This window comes from Suricata suricatta, chromosome 6 (genome assembly GCF_006229205.1).
Source record: "Suricata suricatta isolate VVHF042 chromosome 6, meerkat_22Aug2017_6uvM2_HiC, whole genome shotgun sequence".
NCBI lineage: Eukaryota > Metazoa > Chordata > Mammalia > Carnivora > Herpestidae > Suricata > Suricata suricatta.
In genome coordinates, this window is record NC_043705.1 from 19,073,086 (window position 1) to 19,090,823 (window position 17,738).

General features: G+C 39.6%; 1 protein-coding gene across 1 annotated transcript in view; it reads left to right on the forward strand.

Moving 5' to 3' along the window:
- Positions 1-17,738, forward strand: part of LMNB1 (lamin B1) — a 51,283-nt gene that overhangs the window by 25,610 nt on the left and 7,935 nt on the right. Inside the window, exons 3-8 of the mRNA XM_029941817.1 lie at positions 316-441; positions 3,289-3,459; positions 5,521-5,646; positions 11,720-11,940; positions 13,483-13,708; positions 15,342-15,446. Of these exons, the coding sequence (XP_029797677.1) occupies positions 316-441; positions 3,289-3,459; positions 5,521-5,646; positions 11,720-11,940; positions 13,483-13,708; positions 15,342-15,446 (975 nt within the window). The remainder of the gene's footprint in view (positions 1-315; positions 442-3,288; positions 3,460-5,520; positions 5,647-11,719; positions 11,941-13,482; positions 13,709-15,341; positions 15,447-17,738) is intronic.

Genomic DNA, 17,738 nt, shown 5'->3' on the forward strand with positions numbered 1-17,738 from the left:
CTGTAAATCAGAAAAGAAAAACTCCTTACCACTTCTCTACACACAGGAAAAAAAAAAGAAAGTAGTGGTTAAAATCATTGGTCAGTGTTTGTCTATTACTTGTTGCCAGTGACTGGACCTGAGAGGTGTTTTGGTGTGGCATTCTGGGTGGGACCAGTAGTTGAACACACACTTCTGTGATAAGGGTTATAATGCTGATAAAAGAAATAGATGATAAAAGATATCGAAGTTTTAATACTTGATTTGATTCCACAGGTATCTATTCATTAGTAAATTGCTGTGTGATTTTCATCAATTTTTTTTTCCTTATATTAGTTGGAAGCCTCCTTAGCTGCTGCCAAAAAACAGTTAGCAGATGAAACTTTACTTAAAGTGGATTTAGAGAATCGCTGTCAGAGCCTTACTGAGGACCTGGAGTTTCGTAAAAACATGTATGAGGAGGTAACTATATAGTTTTATTTTTGTAAGAAATGAAGGGATCCTAAAAGCTTTGTTCTGACTATATATATATATATATATATATATATATATATATATATATATAGTGGGAGAAGTTTTGTAGATGAATTATTCAAGGTACTGCTGCTGAAAGGCTGTATGTGAGACCTCAAGCTCTTAGGATAGATAGGATTTCACTTTATCTGATTTATAAAGGCTTGGTCATAGCAGTTAATATCAACCTGCTCAAGCATTTGTGTTGGTTATTTATCTGTTGCTCCCTAATGAATTACTCTAAGATTTACCAACTTTAAACCACAAATCATTATTATCTCACAGTTTCCGAAGGTCAGGAATCTGAGAGCTGCTTAATCGCATTGTTAGGTTTTAGAGTCTCTCATGAGGCTGCGGTCAGGCTTCCGTCCTGGACCGAGGAAGCGCCGCTGAGCTCACGCACAGGTTGTTGGCATGAAGCGTCACTTCATCTTGGGCTTCTCCCTGGGGCTGCTCAGGATGAGAGAGAAAGCGAGAACGCAACACAGAAGCCTCATCATCTTCTGTAGCCTTTCTAATCCCATAGAGCGATGTACCATCCCTCTGTCATGGGACCCACCCTGCTGCACTGTGGGATTCTGCCCGCGTGTGACTCTGAGGAGGCCGCAGTCTTCGGGGGCCATCTTGAAGGCAGGCTGCTCACTGTGTTTACGGTTATATATGTATATTTTAAAATATCATTGACAAGCCTTAACTGCTGTGGTCAAGCCCTGGCGGGTGAAGGTAGCGCCTGTTGCCAAAAAACAAGTAATAAAATTGACGAACGGGGAATGTACGTATATTTCCTCAAAATTGAAGAGGGTTGGAATTAACCCAGGGTATATAGAGCCTGCAGTTAAATACTTCATGATTTTAGCGGTAATATAATTTTGAAAACTGTAATGATGATTTAAAAAATGAGGAATTATTGTAGAACTTAAAATCTTTTGTTGTTAATGGGAGAAAAAATAATAAAATAGAAATTTGACTATAGAAATTTGACTACATGCTATTAAAATGTAGGGGTATGGGGGCAAAGTGCACTCACTGGGTGGGCAAAGAGACTTTGGACAATGCTCGAGTCATTTATTTCAAAATGAAATACCAATGCCTGCTATTTTTTCTTAGAAGAGTGGTGACGATCAAAGTAGAATATTATGAATAGTTCCTTGTATAGATTGTAGTGAATGATTTCATTTAATAAAGTACAGCTTTGCTTTATAAATGGAGATATTTTTTATTAAGTTGTCTTACTTTTTTTTGTTTTGATAAAATTGCCCATGATGTATCATTACTTAGTTTTTATACTGTGTGTGGACTCCTGCATCTTTAAATGAGGAATAGGGTATTATTTTTCCTTTGCAAGTCATGAATCCTATGTAAAATGATAAATGAAAAATGGCACCAACAAAAAGATTTTGGGGGTTGCATAGCATCTTTGAATATTTTGGGTTTTGCCTTTTATGAGAATGAACTTAAAATACTCATTTTTTTTAACATAGAGGATACAATAAGTATACTTAAGTTTCTTATTATGAACAGTTAAGGATTAGGAGGCAAGAAAGAAGAGGAAAAACAGGAAGAGGAGGAAAGGAGGCAGACAAAGGGCAGTAGCAGCAGTACGGGCTTAGTATTTGTTGAGCTAATAAACCTTTTATTTGCATGTTTTCATGATTTAAGTGTCATTTGCATCATCAAATATATGTCAGCCATGGGAGGTTAATAGTAGAACTGGAATTTGAACCCTGGTTTTCGAATTCTGTCAAGCACATTTTCCTCTGCAATGAATGAACAGTTAAAAGAAAGATGAAGAAATGCTTAGGGAACCACAAGCAGGAAGAGGACACAGAAACAAATGTCAGTGGGTTATATCCCCCTCTTGTGGCCTCTTTAGTTATTGCCATTAAAGACAGCTCTTGTATTTTCAGCGCTAGAAGCTGGGATGGAAATTTTATTCTGGGACTTGTGTTCCTAGCCATCCTAGTTTTGGATACTTCCATACAACATAAAGTGAAGGATTATCCTACTATTTCTAATCTTTAGTAGTGAATGATCATATGTACTTGATAGAGTAAAGTAATACAGTTAATACATTTCTTTTTTTTTTTAACGTTTATTTCTTTCTGATAGAGTGCAAACCTGTTATGAGGGAGGGGCAGAGAGCAGGCCCTGCACTAACAGTGTAGCCACTGATGCAGAGCTGGAACTCATAAACCGTGAGATTGTGACCAGAGTCCAACACTTGACTGACTGAGGCACCAAGGCGCCCCATTGTTAACACAGTTTCATATCAGTTGATACTGACGCCTTCTCACCAGCCATTAAAACAAGTCACATAGATTAGCTTGCTCTGCCTGTTGCATCTTAGTATGTTTAAGAAGATAGTTTTATTATACATAAATCTTGTAGGTAAAGTTGTCCTGATTGGCAAGTTTAACTTTTCATGTGGATTTTTTCTAGAGAGGTCCTTAGGATCATCATTACACCAATTTAGAAATGCAGTTGCTATTCAGTGTACATAGTTAAGCCATGATTGCTTTTGTTAAGTCTTCAGGCCATTCCTGGTCTTCAAAGAAGCACATTGTTGTGCTACTGAAAAGAAACACAAAATTCTTAGGGCTATCATTTCTGTCATTAGTTCCATCTCAAAAATCTCATTTGAAAACCAAGCTAAAAAATAGGTCTTTTCACATGCCCGCTCTAGCAGAGACAAAGGGAGGTTAGTGTGTAACAGTTCAAATGGCCCTGATGTCACATCGAGTGGTCCTAGTGCAGCCGTGGTAGGTGACTTGGTTTCCTGTAATTTCCTCCCCACAGGAGATTAATGAGACCAGAAGGAAACATGAGACTCGCTTGGTGGAGGTGGATTCTGGACGTCAGATTGAGTATGAGTACAAGCTGGCTCAGGCCCTTCATGAGATGCGAGAACAACACGATGCCCAAGTGAAGCTCTACAAGGAGGAGCTGGAGCAGACTTACCATGCCAAGGTGAGCGCTCTCCTGCGGGGACGGGCCTGAGCCCTGAGAACACGTGCTTGATGCACCCTGGAGACGTGACTTGATGGTTGCCTTGTTCTGGTTTTCCTAAATGAGTTCCCCTAGTCTTTATGAAAATAGAAAATGAACTTGAAATTTTTTTTAATGTTTATTCATTTTTGAGAGATAGAAACTGTGTGAGTGGGAGAGGGACTGAGAGAGGGAGACACAGAATCTGAAGCAGGCTCCAGGCTCTGAGCTGTCAGCACAGAGCCTGACCCGGGGCTTGCACTCACGGACCACAAGATCATGACCCAAGCCGAAGTCAGACGCTTAACCCACTGAGCCACCCATTTGCCCCCAAAATGGTCTTTTGTGAAAAAACTTTTTTATAAAGTAAATGGTACTAGAAATTATTCAAAGGAAGTAAGTTATTTCACACATATCAGAGGTAAGGGTTTATCTTTTTGTCTGATCACTTGCGTCATGTCTTAATAGTCAAACCCAAGCCTTCTGAAAATACTTCCCTCCCCAGAACTCATCATGCTGTCCTACACGTGCATTTAACAGTGAGTGAGCGTCCGACGGCACCTCGTTCTGACTTCCATGGCATTATTGTACGTGGGTTGCGACTGCCACAACTCAAGCTTTTTTGGACAGAGGCCAAATGGAAAGTTTGCTATTTTTTCCTTTGCTGCTGTTATTCATCTAAAAATACTCTAGAAACTTTCTACTACTGTAAGCAGATCATGCAAAAATCTTTTAACACTAATGAGTACAGGCTTTCCTCACAAATGATTTTATCCCAGTGTGTGAAACATACATGATTTGATTAAAAAGAGTTAGTGGAAGACTTAGAAAAATTGAGGTCATCGAGGTGTTGAATCTGATTTCTACTGAATGGCCTCAAACTGTTGACATTACTTTTAATTCATTTTATCACGTAGTAATTGGCCAGTGAAACGGAGGGATCTTTGAAACCGTACATTGGACCGCCTAACACTTGGTGCTAGGCATTGTGCTGGGCAGTGAAGGAGCTGAAGTATAGTGTAGGATCGGTCTGTCACATAGACTGTGTCCCCAGGGGGAGCCAACAGAACGATGACGTCCAGAAAGCTGTGTCTCAGACACATGCAGAACTGAAGATTACGAGCATTTGGAGAGATAGGATGTTTCTGTTTAAGAGGCTGTATTTTGCTTTTGTTTTTTTTAAATGTTTTATTTATTTTTGATACAGAGAGAGACAGAATATGAGAGGGGGAGGAGCAGAGAGAGAAGGAGACACAGAACCAGAAGCAGGCTCCAGGCTCTGAGCTGTCAGCACAGAGCCTAACGTGGGGCTCGAACCCACGAGCGTGAGATCTGGCCTGAGCCGAAGTTGGAGGCTTAACCGACTGAGCCACCCAGGCGCCCCTGTATTTTGCTTTTTAAAAGAAGTGTTTCTACCTGGTGGGAAATAATCTATAAATTAGTACTTTCTCCTTTTGGCTTAATCCTTTTTTTTCTTTTTAAGTTTATTTTGAGAGAGATAAAACTCTAAGTAGGCTCCTCATTGTCAGCTTGGAGCCTGATGCGGGGCTGGAACTCATGGTCCGTGAGGTCATGACCTGAGCTGAGATCAAGAGTCGGACAGTTAACTGACTGAGCCTCCCAGGTGCCCTTGGCTTTATCTTCTGTAATTAGATTTGGTGGGTTAGAGATCTGTGATGTTTATTTTCCTACAGACATCACCCACAATTAAGTTGTTACCACCCAGTCTCCATATTAGCAGTATTAATTAACACATTGGAGATACTCAGGTGAAATATTTAAGTAATAAAGTTTGGTAAAGAACTTCATGTGTTAGTTACTACCATTGTTAAGCTCATATATTGGGAATTGAACCTAAAGTCAGAAAGACTTTTAAGAAAATTCGTACCACGTCAGCAAACTTCGTGATGCTTTTCCTGTTTCATCAACCAGTTACCAGCAGGGCTTAGGTTTGAACTGAAATGCCTTGAGATGAATCAAACTTCCTCATTTGTTTGTTCTAAGTCACTGGATAAGGCTGACTCTTGTTTGTCCTTCTTTTAGCTGGAGAATGCCAGACTGTCATCAGAGATGAATACTTCTACTGTCAACAGTGCCAGGGAAGAGCTGATGGAAAGTCGTATGAGAATTGAGAGCCTTTCATCTCAGCTCTCCAGTCTACAGAAAGAGGTTAGTAAGCATCTTCCTCCAGAATAGTGTACGCTGCACTTGAAAGCCACCTTGACCACTGTCATGCACCTGCTTTGCTCAGTCTGATGTCAGTGTGCAGAGAGCATCGTAGTTTTCTACACTCGTGTCACAGGGCTTTCCTGATTTGTTCATTTTGCATTACATAAACATCCCCTGGGTGCGAGTGTTATTCCTAAATTAATAGATTACCCCGGAAGGAAGTGGCCTGCTGGTTTATTTCTAGGGCTTACCCCTTGGACCCAGATTTTCTGAACCATCTAGGTAGCAGCCTCATTCTTTTTCATCACCTTTGGAAACCATAATAAAAATTCGCAAAAATTCTTTGTGAGTGGTAAAGGCTTTGTAATTTTGGACAGATTCTCTCAGTGTTTGAACTACAAAATAATTCGGGTCATGGGGCGTAGCAGTAGTTGCGTATTAAGAACCTAGCAACTATTCATTCATCAGTACACCTAAGTGGCAAGTGGTTACATTGCTTGTTGTGCTGACCAAGTGGGGCCCTGAAGGAGCAGGTCCAGGTGGCAGGGACACTGCTTGACACTGGTCTCAGTGTAAGGGTGGCGTGGGTGTGGACAAAAAGTCCACAAGCGATCACCTATGTATGCGGAATGCTTTGATTATCTGCTGCTCAGCTCAGTCACTTGGGAAGTCACTTCAGCTTCCAGTTTCCTTCAGGGAGGAAGTTGTTGTTGTTTTAAATTTTCCCCATGAGAATAAACTTTATTCTTGATTAAGTTTTCCTTCCTTCCTTTTTATTTTATTTTATTTTATTTTGTTTTGGTTTTATTTTATTTTATTTTATTATTTTTAGTAAAATGTTTTTCTGGTTATGAAACTGAAGCCTTTACAGGAATTTAGAAAACAAGGTAAACAGGGAGTTACTTAGAACGGGGTAATGTTAAAAAAAAAAATGAACTTTTACATTGCCTATTGTTCATAACATAATTTAAAAAATTATTTTAGACCTATTTTGTCCTGATAGTGTTTTGAAGTTTTCATGTAGCAGTAGAGCTGAAAGGATCTTTGAGTGTATTGAGGTGAGTTTAATAACTTGCCCAGAGGCTGCAGGTTGATAGATGGATTTTTCTCCTAGTTCCCAGTTTTTCCCTTTACCCCTCACCCTCCTCAAAGATCATCTTTTTCCATTGCACTATCTTAAGAGCTCCTTTTCCAAAAAAATAGGGCTCTGTGTTCTTACTGTGAGTTGACATTTACTATTTTTCTCCATTTAATAAATCATTTTCTAATTCTCCCCTTTCCCTGAATTTCACATGTCCCCACACTTTTTTTTCTTTTTTTATTGGTGGCTTCCACTTGATTATGCTGGTTATAGATGTTTTACAGACGGAGACACAGACTAGCCTGTTAAATAGTGACAGGCTGTGAAACTTGGTAGCCACGTTTCCTGACTCAGGCTCAGAGCTATTTCCCTGTTGGCTTCTTAGTTATATTCCCGTCCTTGCTAGGCTTTTTTTGGGTAAATTTCTGGTTACTGGTTTTTAAAAAGTGTTTGGTGGGGCTCTGGGGGTTTCCAGGAGCTAACTTCTTGTGAAATAGGAGAGATGCACCTCCTTTAGCCAGAATTGTTTTAAATTTCTCTGTCTTTGGGGAGCTGCGGAGGCAGGATGTCCTTCCTCTCTATTCATTACTGGTGTCGGATTTTATGATAAGTAACTTTTCTTGAGGAGTATCTTCATTAGTTCGTAAACTGTAGCCTCTTAGAAAGATAATTAAAAGGCAAAGAGCCGCCCCTCCCAGCATTTCCCATTGTGTATCTCAACAGCATTTGTTATTGGCTCATACCTGTTTCCTCATGCTGCCTCTTAGGCCATACAGTTTCCTTTTGGTTGACTCATGCTACTGAGGTACTTCTTAAACATTATTTAAAATTGACATAGCCTTGGGGCACCTGCCTGTCTCAGGCGGTAGAGCATGAGACTCTTGATCTCAGGGTTGGAAGTTTGACTCCCATGTTGGGTGTAGGGATTGCTTAAACATTAAAAAAAAAAAAAGTAAAAATCACATAGTCTTTAAAATGCTGACTTAAGGAAATATTTTTAAATAACTTATATATGGTAGTAGCATGTTTTGAAAGTAGGAATTTCAAATATGTAGCATTTCTTTTAATACTGTGTAGATTTTTGAGTGGCCAAAGTAATTGGTTGGTCACAGTCTGTCTGGCTTGCAGAAGACTCTCTGTTAGCACTTTGAAAGCACCTCTAGGTTTTGTTTTCTAATACTCAGACTTTTGAAACTTCTATTGTAGCTAGACCCAAATAAACTACTACAATTATGTTACATGCTATAAAAAAGCCAAGACCAGCAGAAGTCCACTATCAAGTATTTTAGAGTGAGAGGTGGGATCACACAGGTAGATAATTTAGTTTGACTTCTTCATTTTTCAAATGTGGATACTGGTTTAGTGATGTTAGTCACAGCTTGCTCAGAGTTTCAAAGGTACTTAATGGCAGACTTGAGAAGAACAATCTAGGTCCATCTCTCATGTTGTATTCTTTGTATTTGCCTACATGACAGGTGTTGTGCAGCTATTTAAAATGCTGCTTATTTCTAGGGGTGCCTGGGTGGCTCAGTTGGTTGAGTATCCAACTCTTGATTTTGGCTTACGTCATGATCCTGGGGTTGTGGGATCGAACCCTGTATCAGGCTCCACGCTGAGCTTGGAGCAACTTTGAGATTCTCTGTTTCTCAGTCTCTCTCTCTCTCCCTCTGTTTCTCTCCTCAACTTGTGCTCTCTTTCTCTCTAAAATTAAAAAAAAAATACAACTTATTTCTGAATGATTTGAGGTAACTTTAAAACTTTTATACCTAGATTTAGTTTTTTGCCTACTTACAGAGCTCTGTAACATCAGAGGCAGACAAGTAGAGACATTTTTGGGTTTACAAATCTGGGTTCACAAGTTACCGCTGAATCTTGGGTATTTCATGGCTTTCACAACTGTCCTTTAATGTTTGTTTATTTTTCGAGAGAGTGAAAGAGAAGGAAGGGGAAAAGATAGAGTCCCAAGCACACTCCTCACTGTTAGTACAGAGGCTACCATGGGGCTCAAACCCAGGAACCGTGAGATCATGACCTGACCCAAAACGAAGAATTGAATGCTTACCAGTTGAGCCACACTGGTGCACCTGCAAATGCAGTTTTAATGCAAATTCTAGAGGCAGTGATTATGTTTAATGTCACTCTTAAGATGAATTCCTGCTTCTTTATGGAGTGTCAGATGCTACTCTGGGTTTTAATTAATTGACCAATTATTTTTTAAATAACTTTTTTATTTTGGCGTAATTCTGATTTACAGAAAAGTTAGTACAGGCAGTTCCCCTGTCTCCCTCAACCAGTTTCTCTGCATTGTAAGCATATATCATGGTATATTTGTCACAATGAAAGCACTTCTGTTGATATGTTACTACTAACTAGACTCTAGACTATTTGGATTTTACCACATTTTCTGTTGTAGTTATTTTTCTTTTCCAGGGTATTTCGTCTCCCTAGCCTCATCAGGCCTGTGATAATTTCTCAGACTTTCCTTGTTTTTTATGACCTTGTGAACTGGCCACTTACCCTCTATCCTGCCCCCCAGTCTGGGTCTGTGTGATGTTTTTCTCATGATTAGACAGGGGTTGTGGGTTTTAAGCGCCCTTCTTGTCACATCATATCAGGGATCACATGACATCATTGGTGATACTAACCTTCATCACTGGTTCAGGTAGTATTTGCCAGGTTTCTCCACTGTCAAATTACCATTTTTCTCTTTTCATACTTCTTTCTCAGAAAGCAACCCACTAGGTCCAGCCCACTCTTGAGGGTTAAAGGGCAGGAAGTAAGCTCTACATCCTAAAGGGGATAGATAGCTACATTTATTAGTTGGAATTCTCTAGTAAAGATTTGTCTCTTCTTTTTTTAGTTTATTTATATTTTATTCATTCATTACGTTTGTTTATATTAGTATGGACTCATGGATGTTTATTTTATATTGTTGGGTTATAATCCAATTCTACATTCCTTTATTGGCTGAGGTGGTCCCAGCTTAGGCCATTAGGAGTTCTGTCTGATTGCCTAGCATGTCCCCCACTTTTTAAGCACTTCTTTCATTTCTAGTATTGTAAGAGACTCGAGGCTAATCTTGTATTTTCCCTGCTCTAGCCCTAGAAGCAGACATTTCTCCAAGGAGCCTTGGTTCTTTTATTGGAAAATGGTCTATAGAAATTAAGATCTGGACACTGAGTGTCTCACTGGTGTCATTGCTTCTTGGCCCTCCTGTGGATGGAGCTAGCCAGCATACGTGTGTATGCCAAGCTGAGTTACACACTTTCTGTAATTCTATTTCTGTCCACTTGTGTTTATATTAAACAAAACCCAAGTTCATATAGATGTTTCTGACTAATCCCATACCATAGGGTTCATTTTAACTTTTTCTCTTTGAGAGTAAAAAACTGGTTTCTCTTATCCTGTTTACTTGTTTGTTCAACCCATATATAGATGTAAAGCACTTTCAAACATTTTAACCCATACCCTGTGAGAAGTACATAAACCAACTAACGGGTAGTGTTTCTGCATAGTGTAGATCCCCTTTTGATTTTTAGCCTTCCAGGTTTAATTTTTGCACGGTACATGCCCTTCATATCCTGCTCTGATGTAGCTCCTTGTGATTCTAAGGGCCTGAACTATCTATCAGTGTTTCTGAGTTGATCACTTTTGTCATTTTCTGAGGTTACTGAGATGAATTCTGTCTTGGAGAAATGCAGAAGAATAATTACCTAGTGAGCCACAAGGTTCTCAGATGAACTTTCTGGCTCAGGCTGTGCGATTTCTCATTTTTTATTTTTTAATTTAATTTTATTCTTTTAACATTTATTTTTCAGAGAGAGAGCGAGACAGAGCACACGTTGGGAAGGGGCAGAGAGAGAGGGGGACACAGAATCTGAAGCAGGCTCCAGCCTCCGATCTGTCAGCACAGAGCCTGAGGTAGGGCTTGAACTCATGGACCTAGAGATCAAAGTCAGACGCCTAACCAACTGAGCCACCAGGCACCCTGAGTTTTTAATTTTTTAAATACCATATTCAAAGTTCCTATACTTAAAATAATACCTTATAGACCACACTATGTTGTACAGCCTCTAGTTGCTGACTGATCAGGAGAGTACAGCGGTCCTAAAGGAACACTCTCCCTGAGGGTTACCAGAAGCCCTTTCTGTGAGCAGGTCTGCAGGCCACACTTTCACCGCCCTGAGGCCAGTGAGTTTCCTACCTTTTTCGTTCAGTAGCAGTGAGTTTCCAATTTTTTTTGTTCTTTACTTTTGTTAATTTATACTTTTGAGTGAAAAGGCTTGTAGGGGAGCCAGACTTGCCTTTTGCTAAAACCACAGTTTTAAAATGTTTGTTTTAGGGACGCCTGGGTGGTTCTGTCTGTTGGTGTCTGACTTTGGCTCAGGTCATGATCTCACGGTTCGTGGGTTCGAGCCCCGTGTCGGGCTCTGTGCTGATAGCTAGCTCAGAGCCTGGAGCCTGTTTTCGGTTTCTGTGTCTTCCTTTCTCTCTGCCCCTCCCCTGCTCATGCTCTCTCTCTCTATCTCTCAAAAATAAACATTTAAAAAAATTTAAATTTTTGTTTTATTTGGCCAAATACAGAAAAATTATATGTACATTTATGACATTTGTCTTCAAAGAATTTACCTCTTTTTAAAGTCTTATAAATCAGAACTTCCCAAGGGCTGTATGTTGTATTGAAGAAATTTTGGTTTTTAATTTTTTTTGTTTGTTTATTTTGAGAGAGATGGAGAGAATGTGAGTGGGGAGGGACTGAGAAAGAGGGAGATCACATATCTATCTTAACAACAAAAAATAGTCCAGCAATCTTATTTTATTTTATTTTTTGAGAGAGCCAGCATGAATGGGGGAGGGACAGAGAAAGAGGGCTAATCATTTTTTTTTTTTAAGCTTTATTTGTTTTCCTATCCAGGAAATGGTTTAAAATAGCTGCTTAGTCCTAGTGTTGGAATGTTCCTAGAAAGTAATTGTGTTCCTTTGACTCTGAAGTCTAGAGCATGTTTGGAGAGGATTCAAGAATTGGAGGACTTGCTTGCTAAAGAAAGAGACAGCTCCCGGCGCATGCTGTCTGACAAAGAGCGAGAGATGGCGGAAATAAGGGATCAGATGCAGCAGCAGCTCAATGATTATGAACAACTTCTGGATGTAAAGTTAGCCCTGGACATGGAAATCAGTGCTTACAGGAAGCTCTTAGAGGGCGAAGAGGAGAGGTAAGTAACTTAGGTGTCGCTCTGCCTCATACCTTTTGTCCTTATCCTTTTTATTTAAGAGTAGTAAATAGGATTAGACTTTTGCAAAATTTATGACATTTAACGTAACCTTAAATATCTTGTCTGTTATGTAGATGTAAAATAGAAATGGATCATATATCTTTCTCAACAAAAATATTAAAGCAGTCTTTTTAATTGTATTGTATTCTTTTGTATTCTATTTTATTTTATTGTTTGGGAAAGTGAGCACAAGTCAGGGGAGAGGCAGAGGAAAAGGGGTAGAGGGATAAAGAGATTTTTTTTTGTGTGGAAATTTTCTTAGCTTTATTGAAGTATAATTGACAAATGAAATTGCAGTATATTGAAAGTATACAACATAATGATTTGGTATATGAATACATTGTGAAAGGATTTCCCACCACTGAGTTAATACGTCAGTTAGGGAGAGAGAATCTTAACCAGGCTCCATGCCTAATGCAGAGCTTGACGTGGGGCTGGACCTCACGACTGAGAGATCATGACCTGAGCTGGAATCAGGAGTCCAATGGTTAACTGACTGAGCCACCCAGGTGTCCCTATTACTATTATTTTAAATGCTAAGACTCTTTTTTTGAGATTTTAAATATTTTGATTAATATGTTGTAAAATACTAGATTTACTGAAAGAGACCTTCATACCCCCCCCCCCCCCCCCCCAAATCTGGTTAGTATATAAATCCTTTGATACCTGTTCTTAGAAAAAAGTTTCAAAGGGAAAGTGTCTGATTTAGAATGAAAAGCCAGGGCGCCTGGGTGGCTCAGTTGGTTAAGCATCAGACTTCAGCCCAAGTCATGGCCTCATGGTTCGTGAGTTCGGGTCCCATGTCGGGCTCTGCCCTGACGCTCTGCACTGGAGCCTGCTTTGGATTTTATGTCTCCATCTTTCTCTGCCCCTCTCCTGCTCAGGCTCTCTCAAAAATAAATAAATGTTAAAAAAAAATTTAGAATGAAAAGCCATTCAGTTTCAGTGTTACATACATTGTGGTAGGTGGGTTGGTTCCTCCCCCGACATTTTCCAGACTTCCCACATAATGATTACATTCTGTTCCTAGGGAAAACATTCCAATATTATTTTTATTTACTTAAATTTTTTTTTAACATTTATTTATTTTTGAGAGAGAGAGACTGTGAGCAGGGGAGGGGCAGAGAGAGAGAAAGACACAGAATCTGAAGCAGGCTCCAGGCTCTGAGCTGTCAGCACAGAGCCCGATGTGGGGCTTGAACTCACGAACTGTGAGATCATGACCTGAGCTGATGTCAGATGCTTAACCGATTGACGCTTAACTACCCAGGTGCCTCTGGGTACAGTTTTTAAAGAACATTATGGTGGGCATTCTAGCACAACTAAGTTTATCTTTGTTAAGGTGTATATTGGCCTCATCCAGCAGATCTTCAGTAATGTTTTACTTTAAAAGTGCATGTGCAGGGTTATTAATACCCTTTTTTCCTAAAGTTGGAAGTGCATAATTGTCTTATCAACGTATTGTTTATTTTTCCCCTGTAGACTGAAGCTCTCTCCAAGCCCTTCTTCTCGCGTGACGGTGTCGCGAGCGTCCTCAAGCCGGAGTGTGCGCACGACTAGAGGGAAGCGGAAGAGAGTCGATGTGGAAGAGTCCGAGGCAAGCAGTAGTGTCAGCATCTCTCATTCCGCCTCGGCCACCGGCAATGTCTGCATTGAAGAGATCGATGTTGACGGGAAGTTTATTCGTTTGAAGAACACTTCCGAACAGGTGAGAAACAGCCCCCTCCTTTTCTTCTAGGAAGGCTTTGCTGATTGGTAGACTTTGCATTTGTAATAATTCCTCACCTTTATTTGGATTCAGTAGTCTTCACGGAATAAGAGTTTCCCTCCCATTTTTTACTTGAACTCATGACGTAAAGTACCTGTTAAAATAGGAGGAGGAAGAGGACATGGACTTAGGGGTTTAAAGATTTCCTTCCTTAGCCTTTTTTACAGAGCCAGAGCTTGGTGTCACACCTGGCCGTTCTCACACGGTGGCCTTCCTCAGGATGGGTTGTTGTCACGTACGCGCCCCCCCCCCCCCAGCCAGATCTGTGGGAAAGGTGGAGTGGGAGCGTAAAAATGGGAGATGCTCTTTCACCGCTGTTGACGTCAGAAAAAGAAGGAAATGTGAGGCTAGACTCAGATATATGCAGGGAGTATTTTGCTCTTTAAATGAATACATGAATAAAAACCAATGATTTAATTTACGTGAAGAATAGTATGGGGTTCCATCTTAAAATTATTTGTTTAAGAGTAAATAAAATATTCACAGCAGGGAATTGTAAGGTTTTGACCTGGGGTTTTTGAGAGCTCACAAGTGAAGTACCTCCCCAGCCGGGTGTCGTGGGGCTGGAGGCCGTGAAGGGAAGGTGTGCGGTGATGCTGGGCAGCAGGCAGGTCGGGTCTGTGGGGCTGCGGTGGGAGGGGGTCCCAGCCTGAGGCATTGTTCAGGATTTGTCAAACGTTGTTTGTGAAAACCACTCCTTTTCTCACCAGAGCTATTGAAACTGTCTTGTGTGTGGATGAATAAATAATTTGGATGGGCAAAGGGAAGCGAGTAGTTCACATACCAAAGAGAACAGGCTCTGTGCCCTCTTAGTCACGACTTTAAAAGCTGAAGGAAAAGAGTAGCCTCTGCTGCTCCATTATTGTAGTTTGGCTGTTTTTCAAAAGGCGTAACAGCCCTGTGTTGAGTTATTCTGCAGCTGGCTCTCAGCCTGGTTTATTTTTGGCTTTGAGTTAGTGATGGATCTAGATCAGTGCAGCTACTTGCTTTAAATACCCTGCACGGTTTCTCGGGAGCCCAGCAGCCCTGGGCGGCTGGGGGCCCAGGTGATAGAGATCACTTGGGACTGGCTCATTGCATCACTGACCCTTTTTCAGCTCCTCATGCTTTGAGGGAAGGGAGTGAAATGTGGGCAGAAGTATAGGTGCAAAAGATAAAGGACATATTTTCTTACATCTGTTTTTAAGTTTTATGTGTCTATTTTTTTAAAGCTTAAAGTAATCAAATATTAGATGTTTTAATTGTGATTATGACCACTAGATTGTGTTGTAAATTTGAAAGACTCACCTGATCTAGCAGTGAATATGGACCATTTAGTTTGGTTCACATCTTTTTTCTTCCAGTTTTTTCTTCTTTAAAACTAAGTACCTTAATATGAAAACGGCAGCATTGTTGAAGTTACTGTTCTGGTGCATGACAAAACCATGTTTTCTTTCTATAGTAAGAAAATAGAGTCCTAGGAAGACACTCATAGAGCCGTTATAGTTTAACTGCCTGTGTAAATTCATTTAGAGGATTATCCATCACTTTCTGTATATTTGATGTGACCTTGTTTTACTTTTTTTATGAATAGGATCAGCCAATGGGAGGCTGGGAAATGATCAGAAAAATTGGAGACACATCAGTCAGTTACAAATATACCTCAAGATATGTGCTGAAGGCAGGCCAGACTGTTACGGTAAGTGAATTTAATCATCATTTAATTTAACTTCAGTGTCATAACTAACAGTTTAAGTAATTCAAGAAAGTTTTTGGCTTCAAGAGAAACATTTGAGAAGTGGGCATTAAAACATCTTTGACATTATTATGGAATTACAAGTGCTATTAAAGATTTTTAAAATCGTATCTTATTGAGAGTGGTAATTGACTATTAAAAATGAAAGTATTGACCTTTGAATAATCTTTTTATTTTGTCTACTCCAGTAGATATAAAACAGCTGTCTCTTGACATAATTGTAGCCCAGTCTGATTCAGGAGATACTGCTTGGCATAAAGAACTATTAGGAGGATAATCTTTTAATGCTAAGGTATGCCTTAAAATGACAGTTGTCTGCCTTGGGTGACTGATCTCAGCATCATTTGGGTAGTGGTTTGGTGTCCAGACCCCACCTCGCCCTTAGTCACCATCTCTGGTGTCGGATTAGGGACCTATGTTTTGAACAAAAGTCATTAAGTGATAAGTCCTGGAAAGAATCACCTTTTTTTTTTTTTTTTAAGTTTATTTATTTATTTTGAGAGAGAGAGAGAGAGCGCGAGAGAGCAAGTGTGTGCATATGCAGGTGAGGGGCAGAGAGAGAGGGAGACATAATCCCAAGCAGGCTCTGTGCTGTCCGCATGGAGCCTGACATGGGGCTCAAACTCATAAACTGAGATCATGACCTGAGCCAAAACCAAGAGTTGGATGCTTAACCGACTGAGCCACCCCGGCGCCCCAAGAATCACTCTTGAAACATAATATTTTAGCAAGGGTAACATGATTTTTAAATAGTGTTTACATTTCTAAATTTGGAAAAAGATAGACTTTTTCAGCCACTCTGTCTTTTGAGTTCTAAGTGGTTCACTGACCGTTGCTGTGTTCTGAAACACCATGTCTGTAATAGTTACTGCATATCATTAGCATACTTTCTAAAGAAGTAGCATCATTAAGCAAACACAAAATTTCTTTACTTTTACTTTGTGGATTTTGCAAAAAATAAATGTGTTAACTTTGATACAGATGTGAAAAAAGTCCATATTTTCATCCTTGAAGGATACAGATGTAACTTTTATCAATTTCTTTTAAAAATATTGAACATATTTTAAAATTTGTTGATTCACATTTAGTTTTTGAGATCAAAGGCTCAAACTGGTTAGGACTTTTCTTTTAAGAAGTGTCATAGAGCTTGTACCATATTGTGAAAATATGAGATGCTAATTTTGTAATAATGGGTAAAATGCAAACAGTTCTAACCACACTATCTTTTTTTCTCATTAGTAATTACTATAGTGAGAGAAAATTGTTCAGTCCTATTATGTGTCTTACGGAGGTTGCATAATGTAGTGGAAAGAGTCTTACATTTTAATTCAGAAGATTTCAGAGTTGAGTGTGCTGTCCATCTCTGCAAAGTAATGTGAAATCATTATGCCAGTCACGTGCTTTTTCCACTCGATACAGTTCCTCAGGGACCAAACAGATAAATATACCATGGGGCTGGTGGAGTGCTCAGTGATCACATTACGTGATGTGATGCTTTTTTAAAGTAGCTAGCCTTAAGTATGATAAGACGCTTTTTGTCGTGATAAGTAATCTTCCTGTAAAATTGTGCCAGGCAATAACAAAAATCAATTTAGAGCTCTAGAACACATATAAAAAGCAATACTTAATTTAAAAATTTCTTGTAGCCATATTAAAGTCAAAAAGTTGTGAAATTAACTTTAGTGCTATATTTTATTTAACCCAGTACATCCAGAGTACTATTCCTTCAACATGTGAACAACATAAAAAATTATTAAGTCAGATCTTTTACTTTTTTTTTTTAAACTTAAGTGTTCAAACTTACAGCCATCCTCACAGCATGTCTCCATTTTGACCGCCACATTTCAGATGCTCACAAGCCACATATGGCTAGCGCCTGGCACAGAATGGCTCGGGGACATTTTAGGTTTAGATTAAATTACCCAGTAAGGTAACTGACATTTTCTGTTTATTAACAACACTAAGTCAACTATATGATTCCGTATGGACTAGTGAAAAATTATTGCTTACAACTAGGAAAACATTAGCATTCCACATAACCTGGCAGCCCAGACTCGGTTCCTTTTTTGTTTTACCCCAGTAAGTGCTCCCTGTCACTTTCCAGCCATAAAGCTAACAGAACATCTTGAAGCTTCGGGTGAGCATCTACAGAGGATGGCCTGCTCCTAGTCAGTAATTCACAGATTTTCCTCCCCGTTTAGAAGAGGTCTGCCTGTACGACCTCCAGTCTTTGTT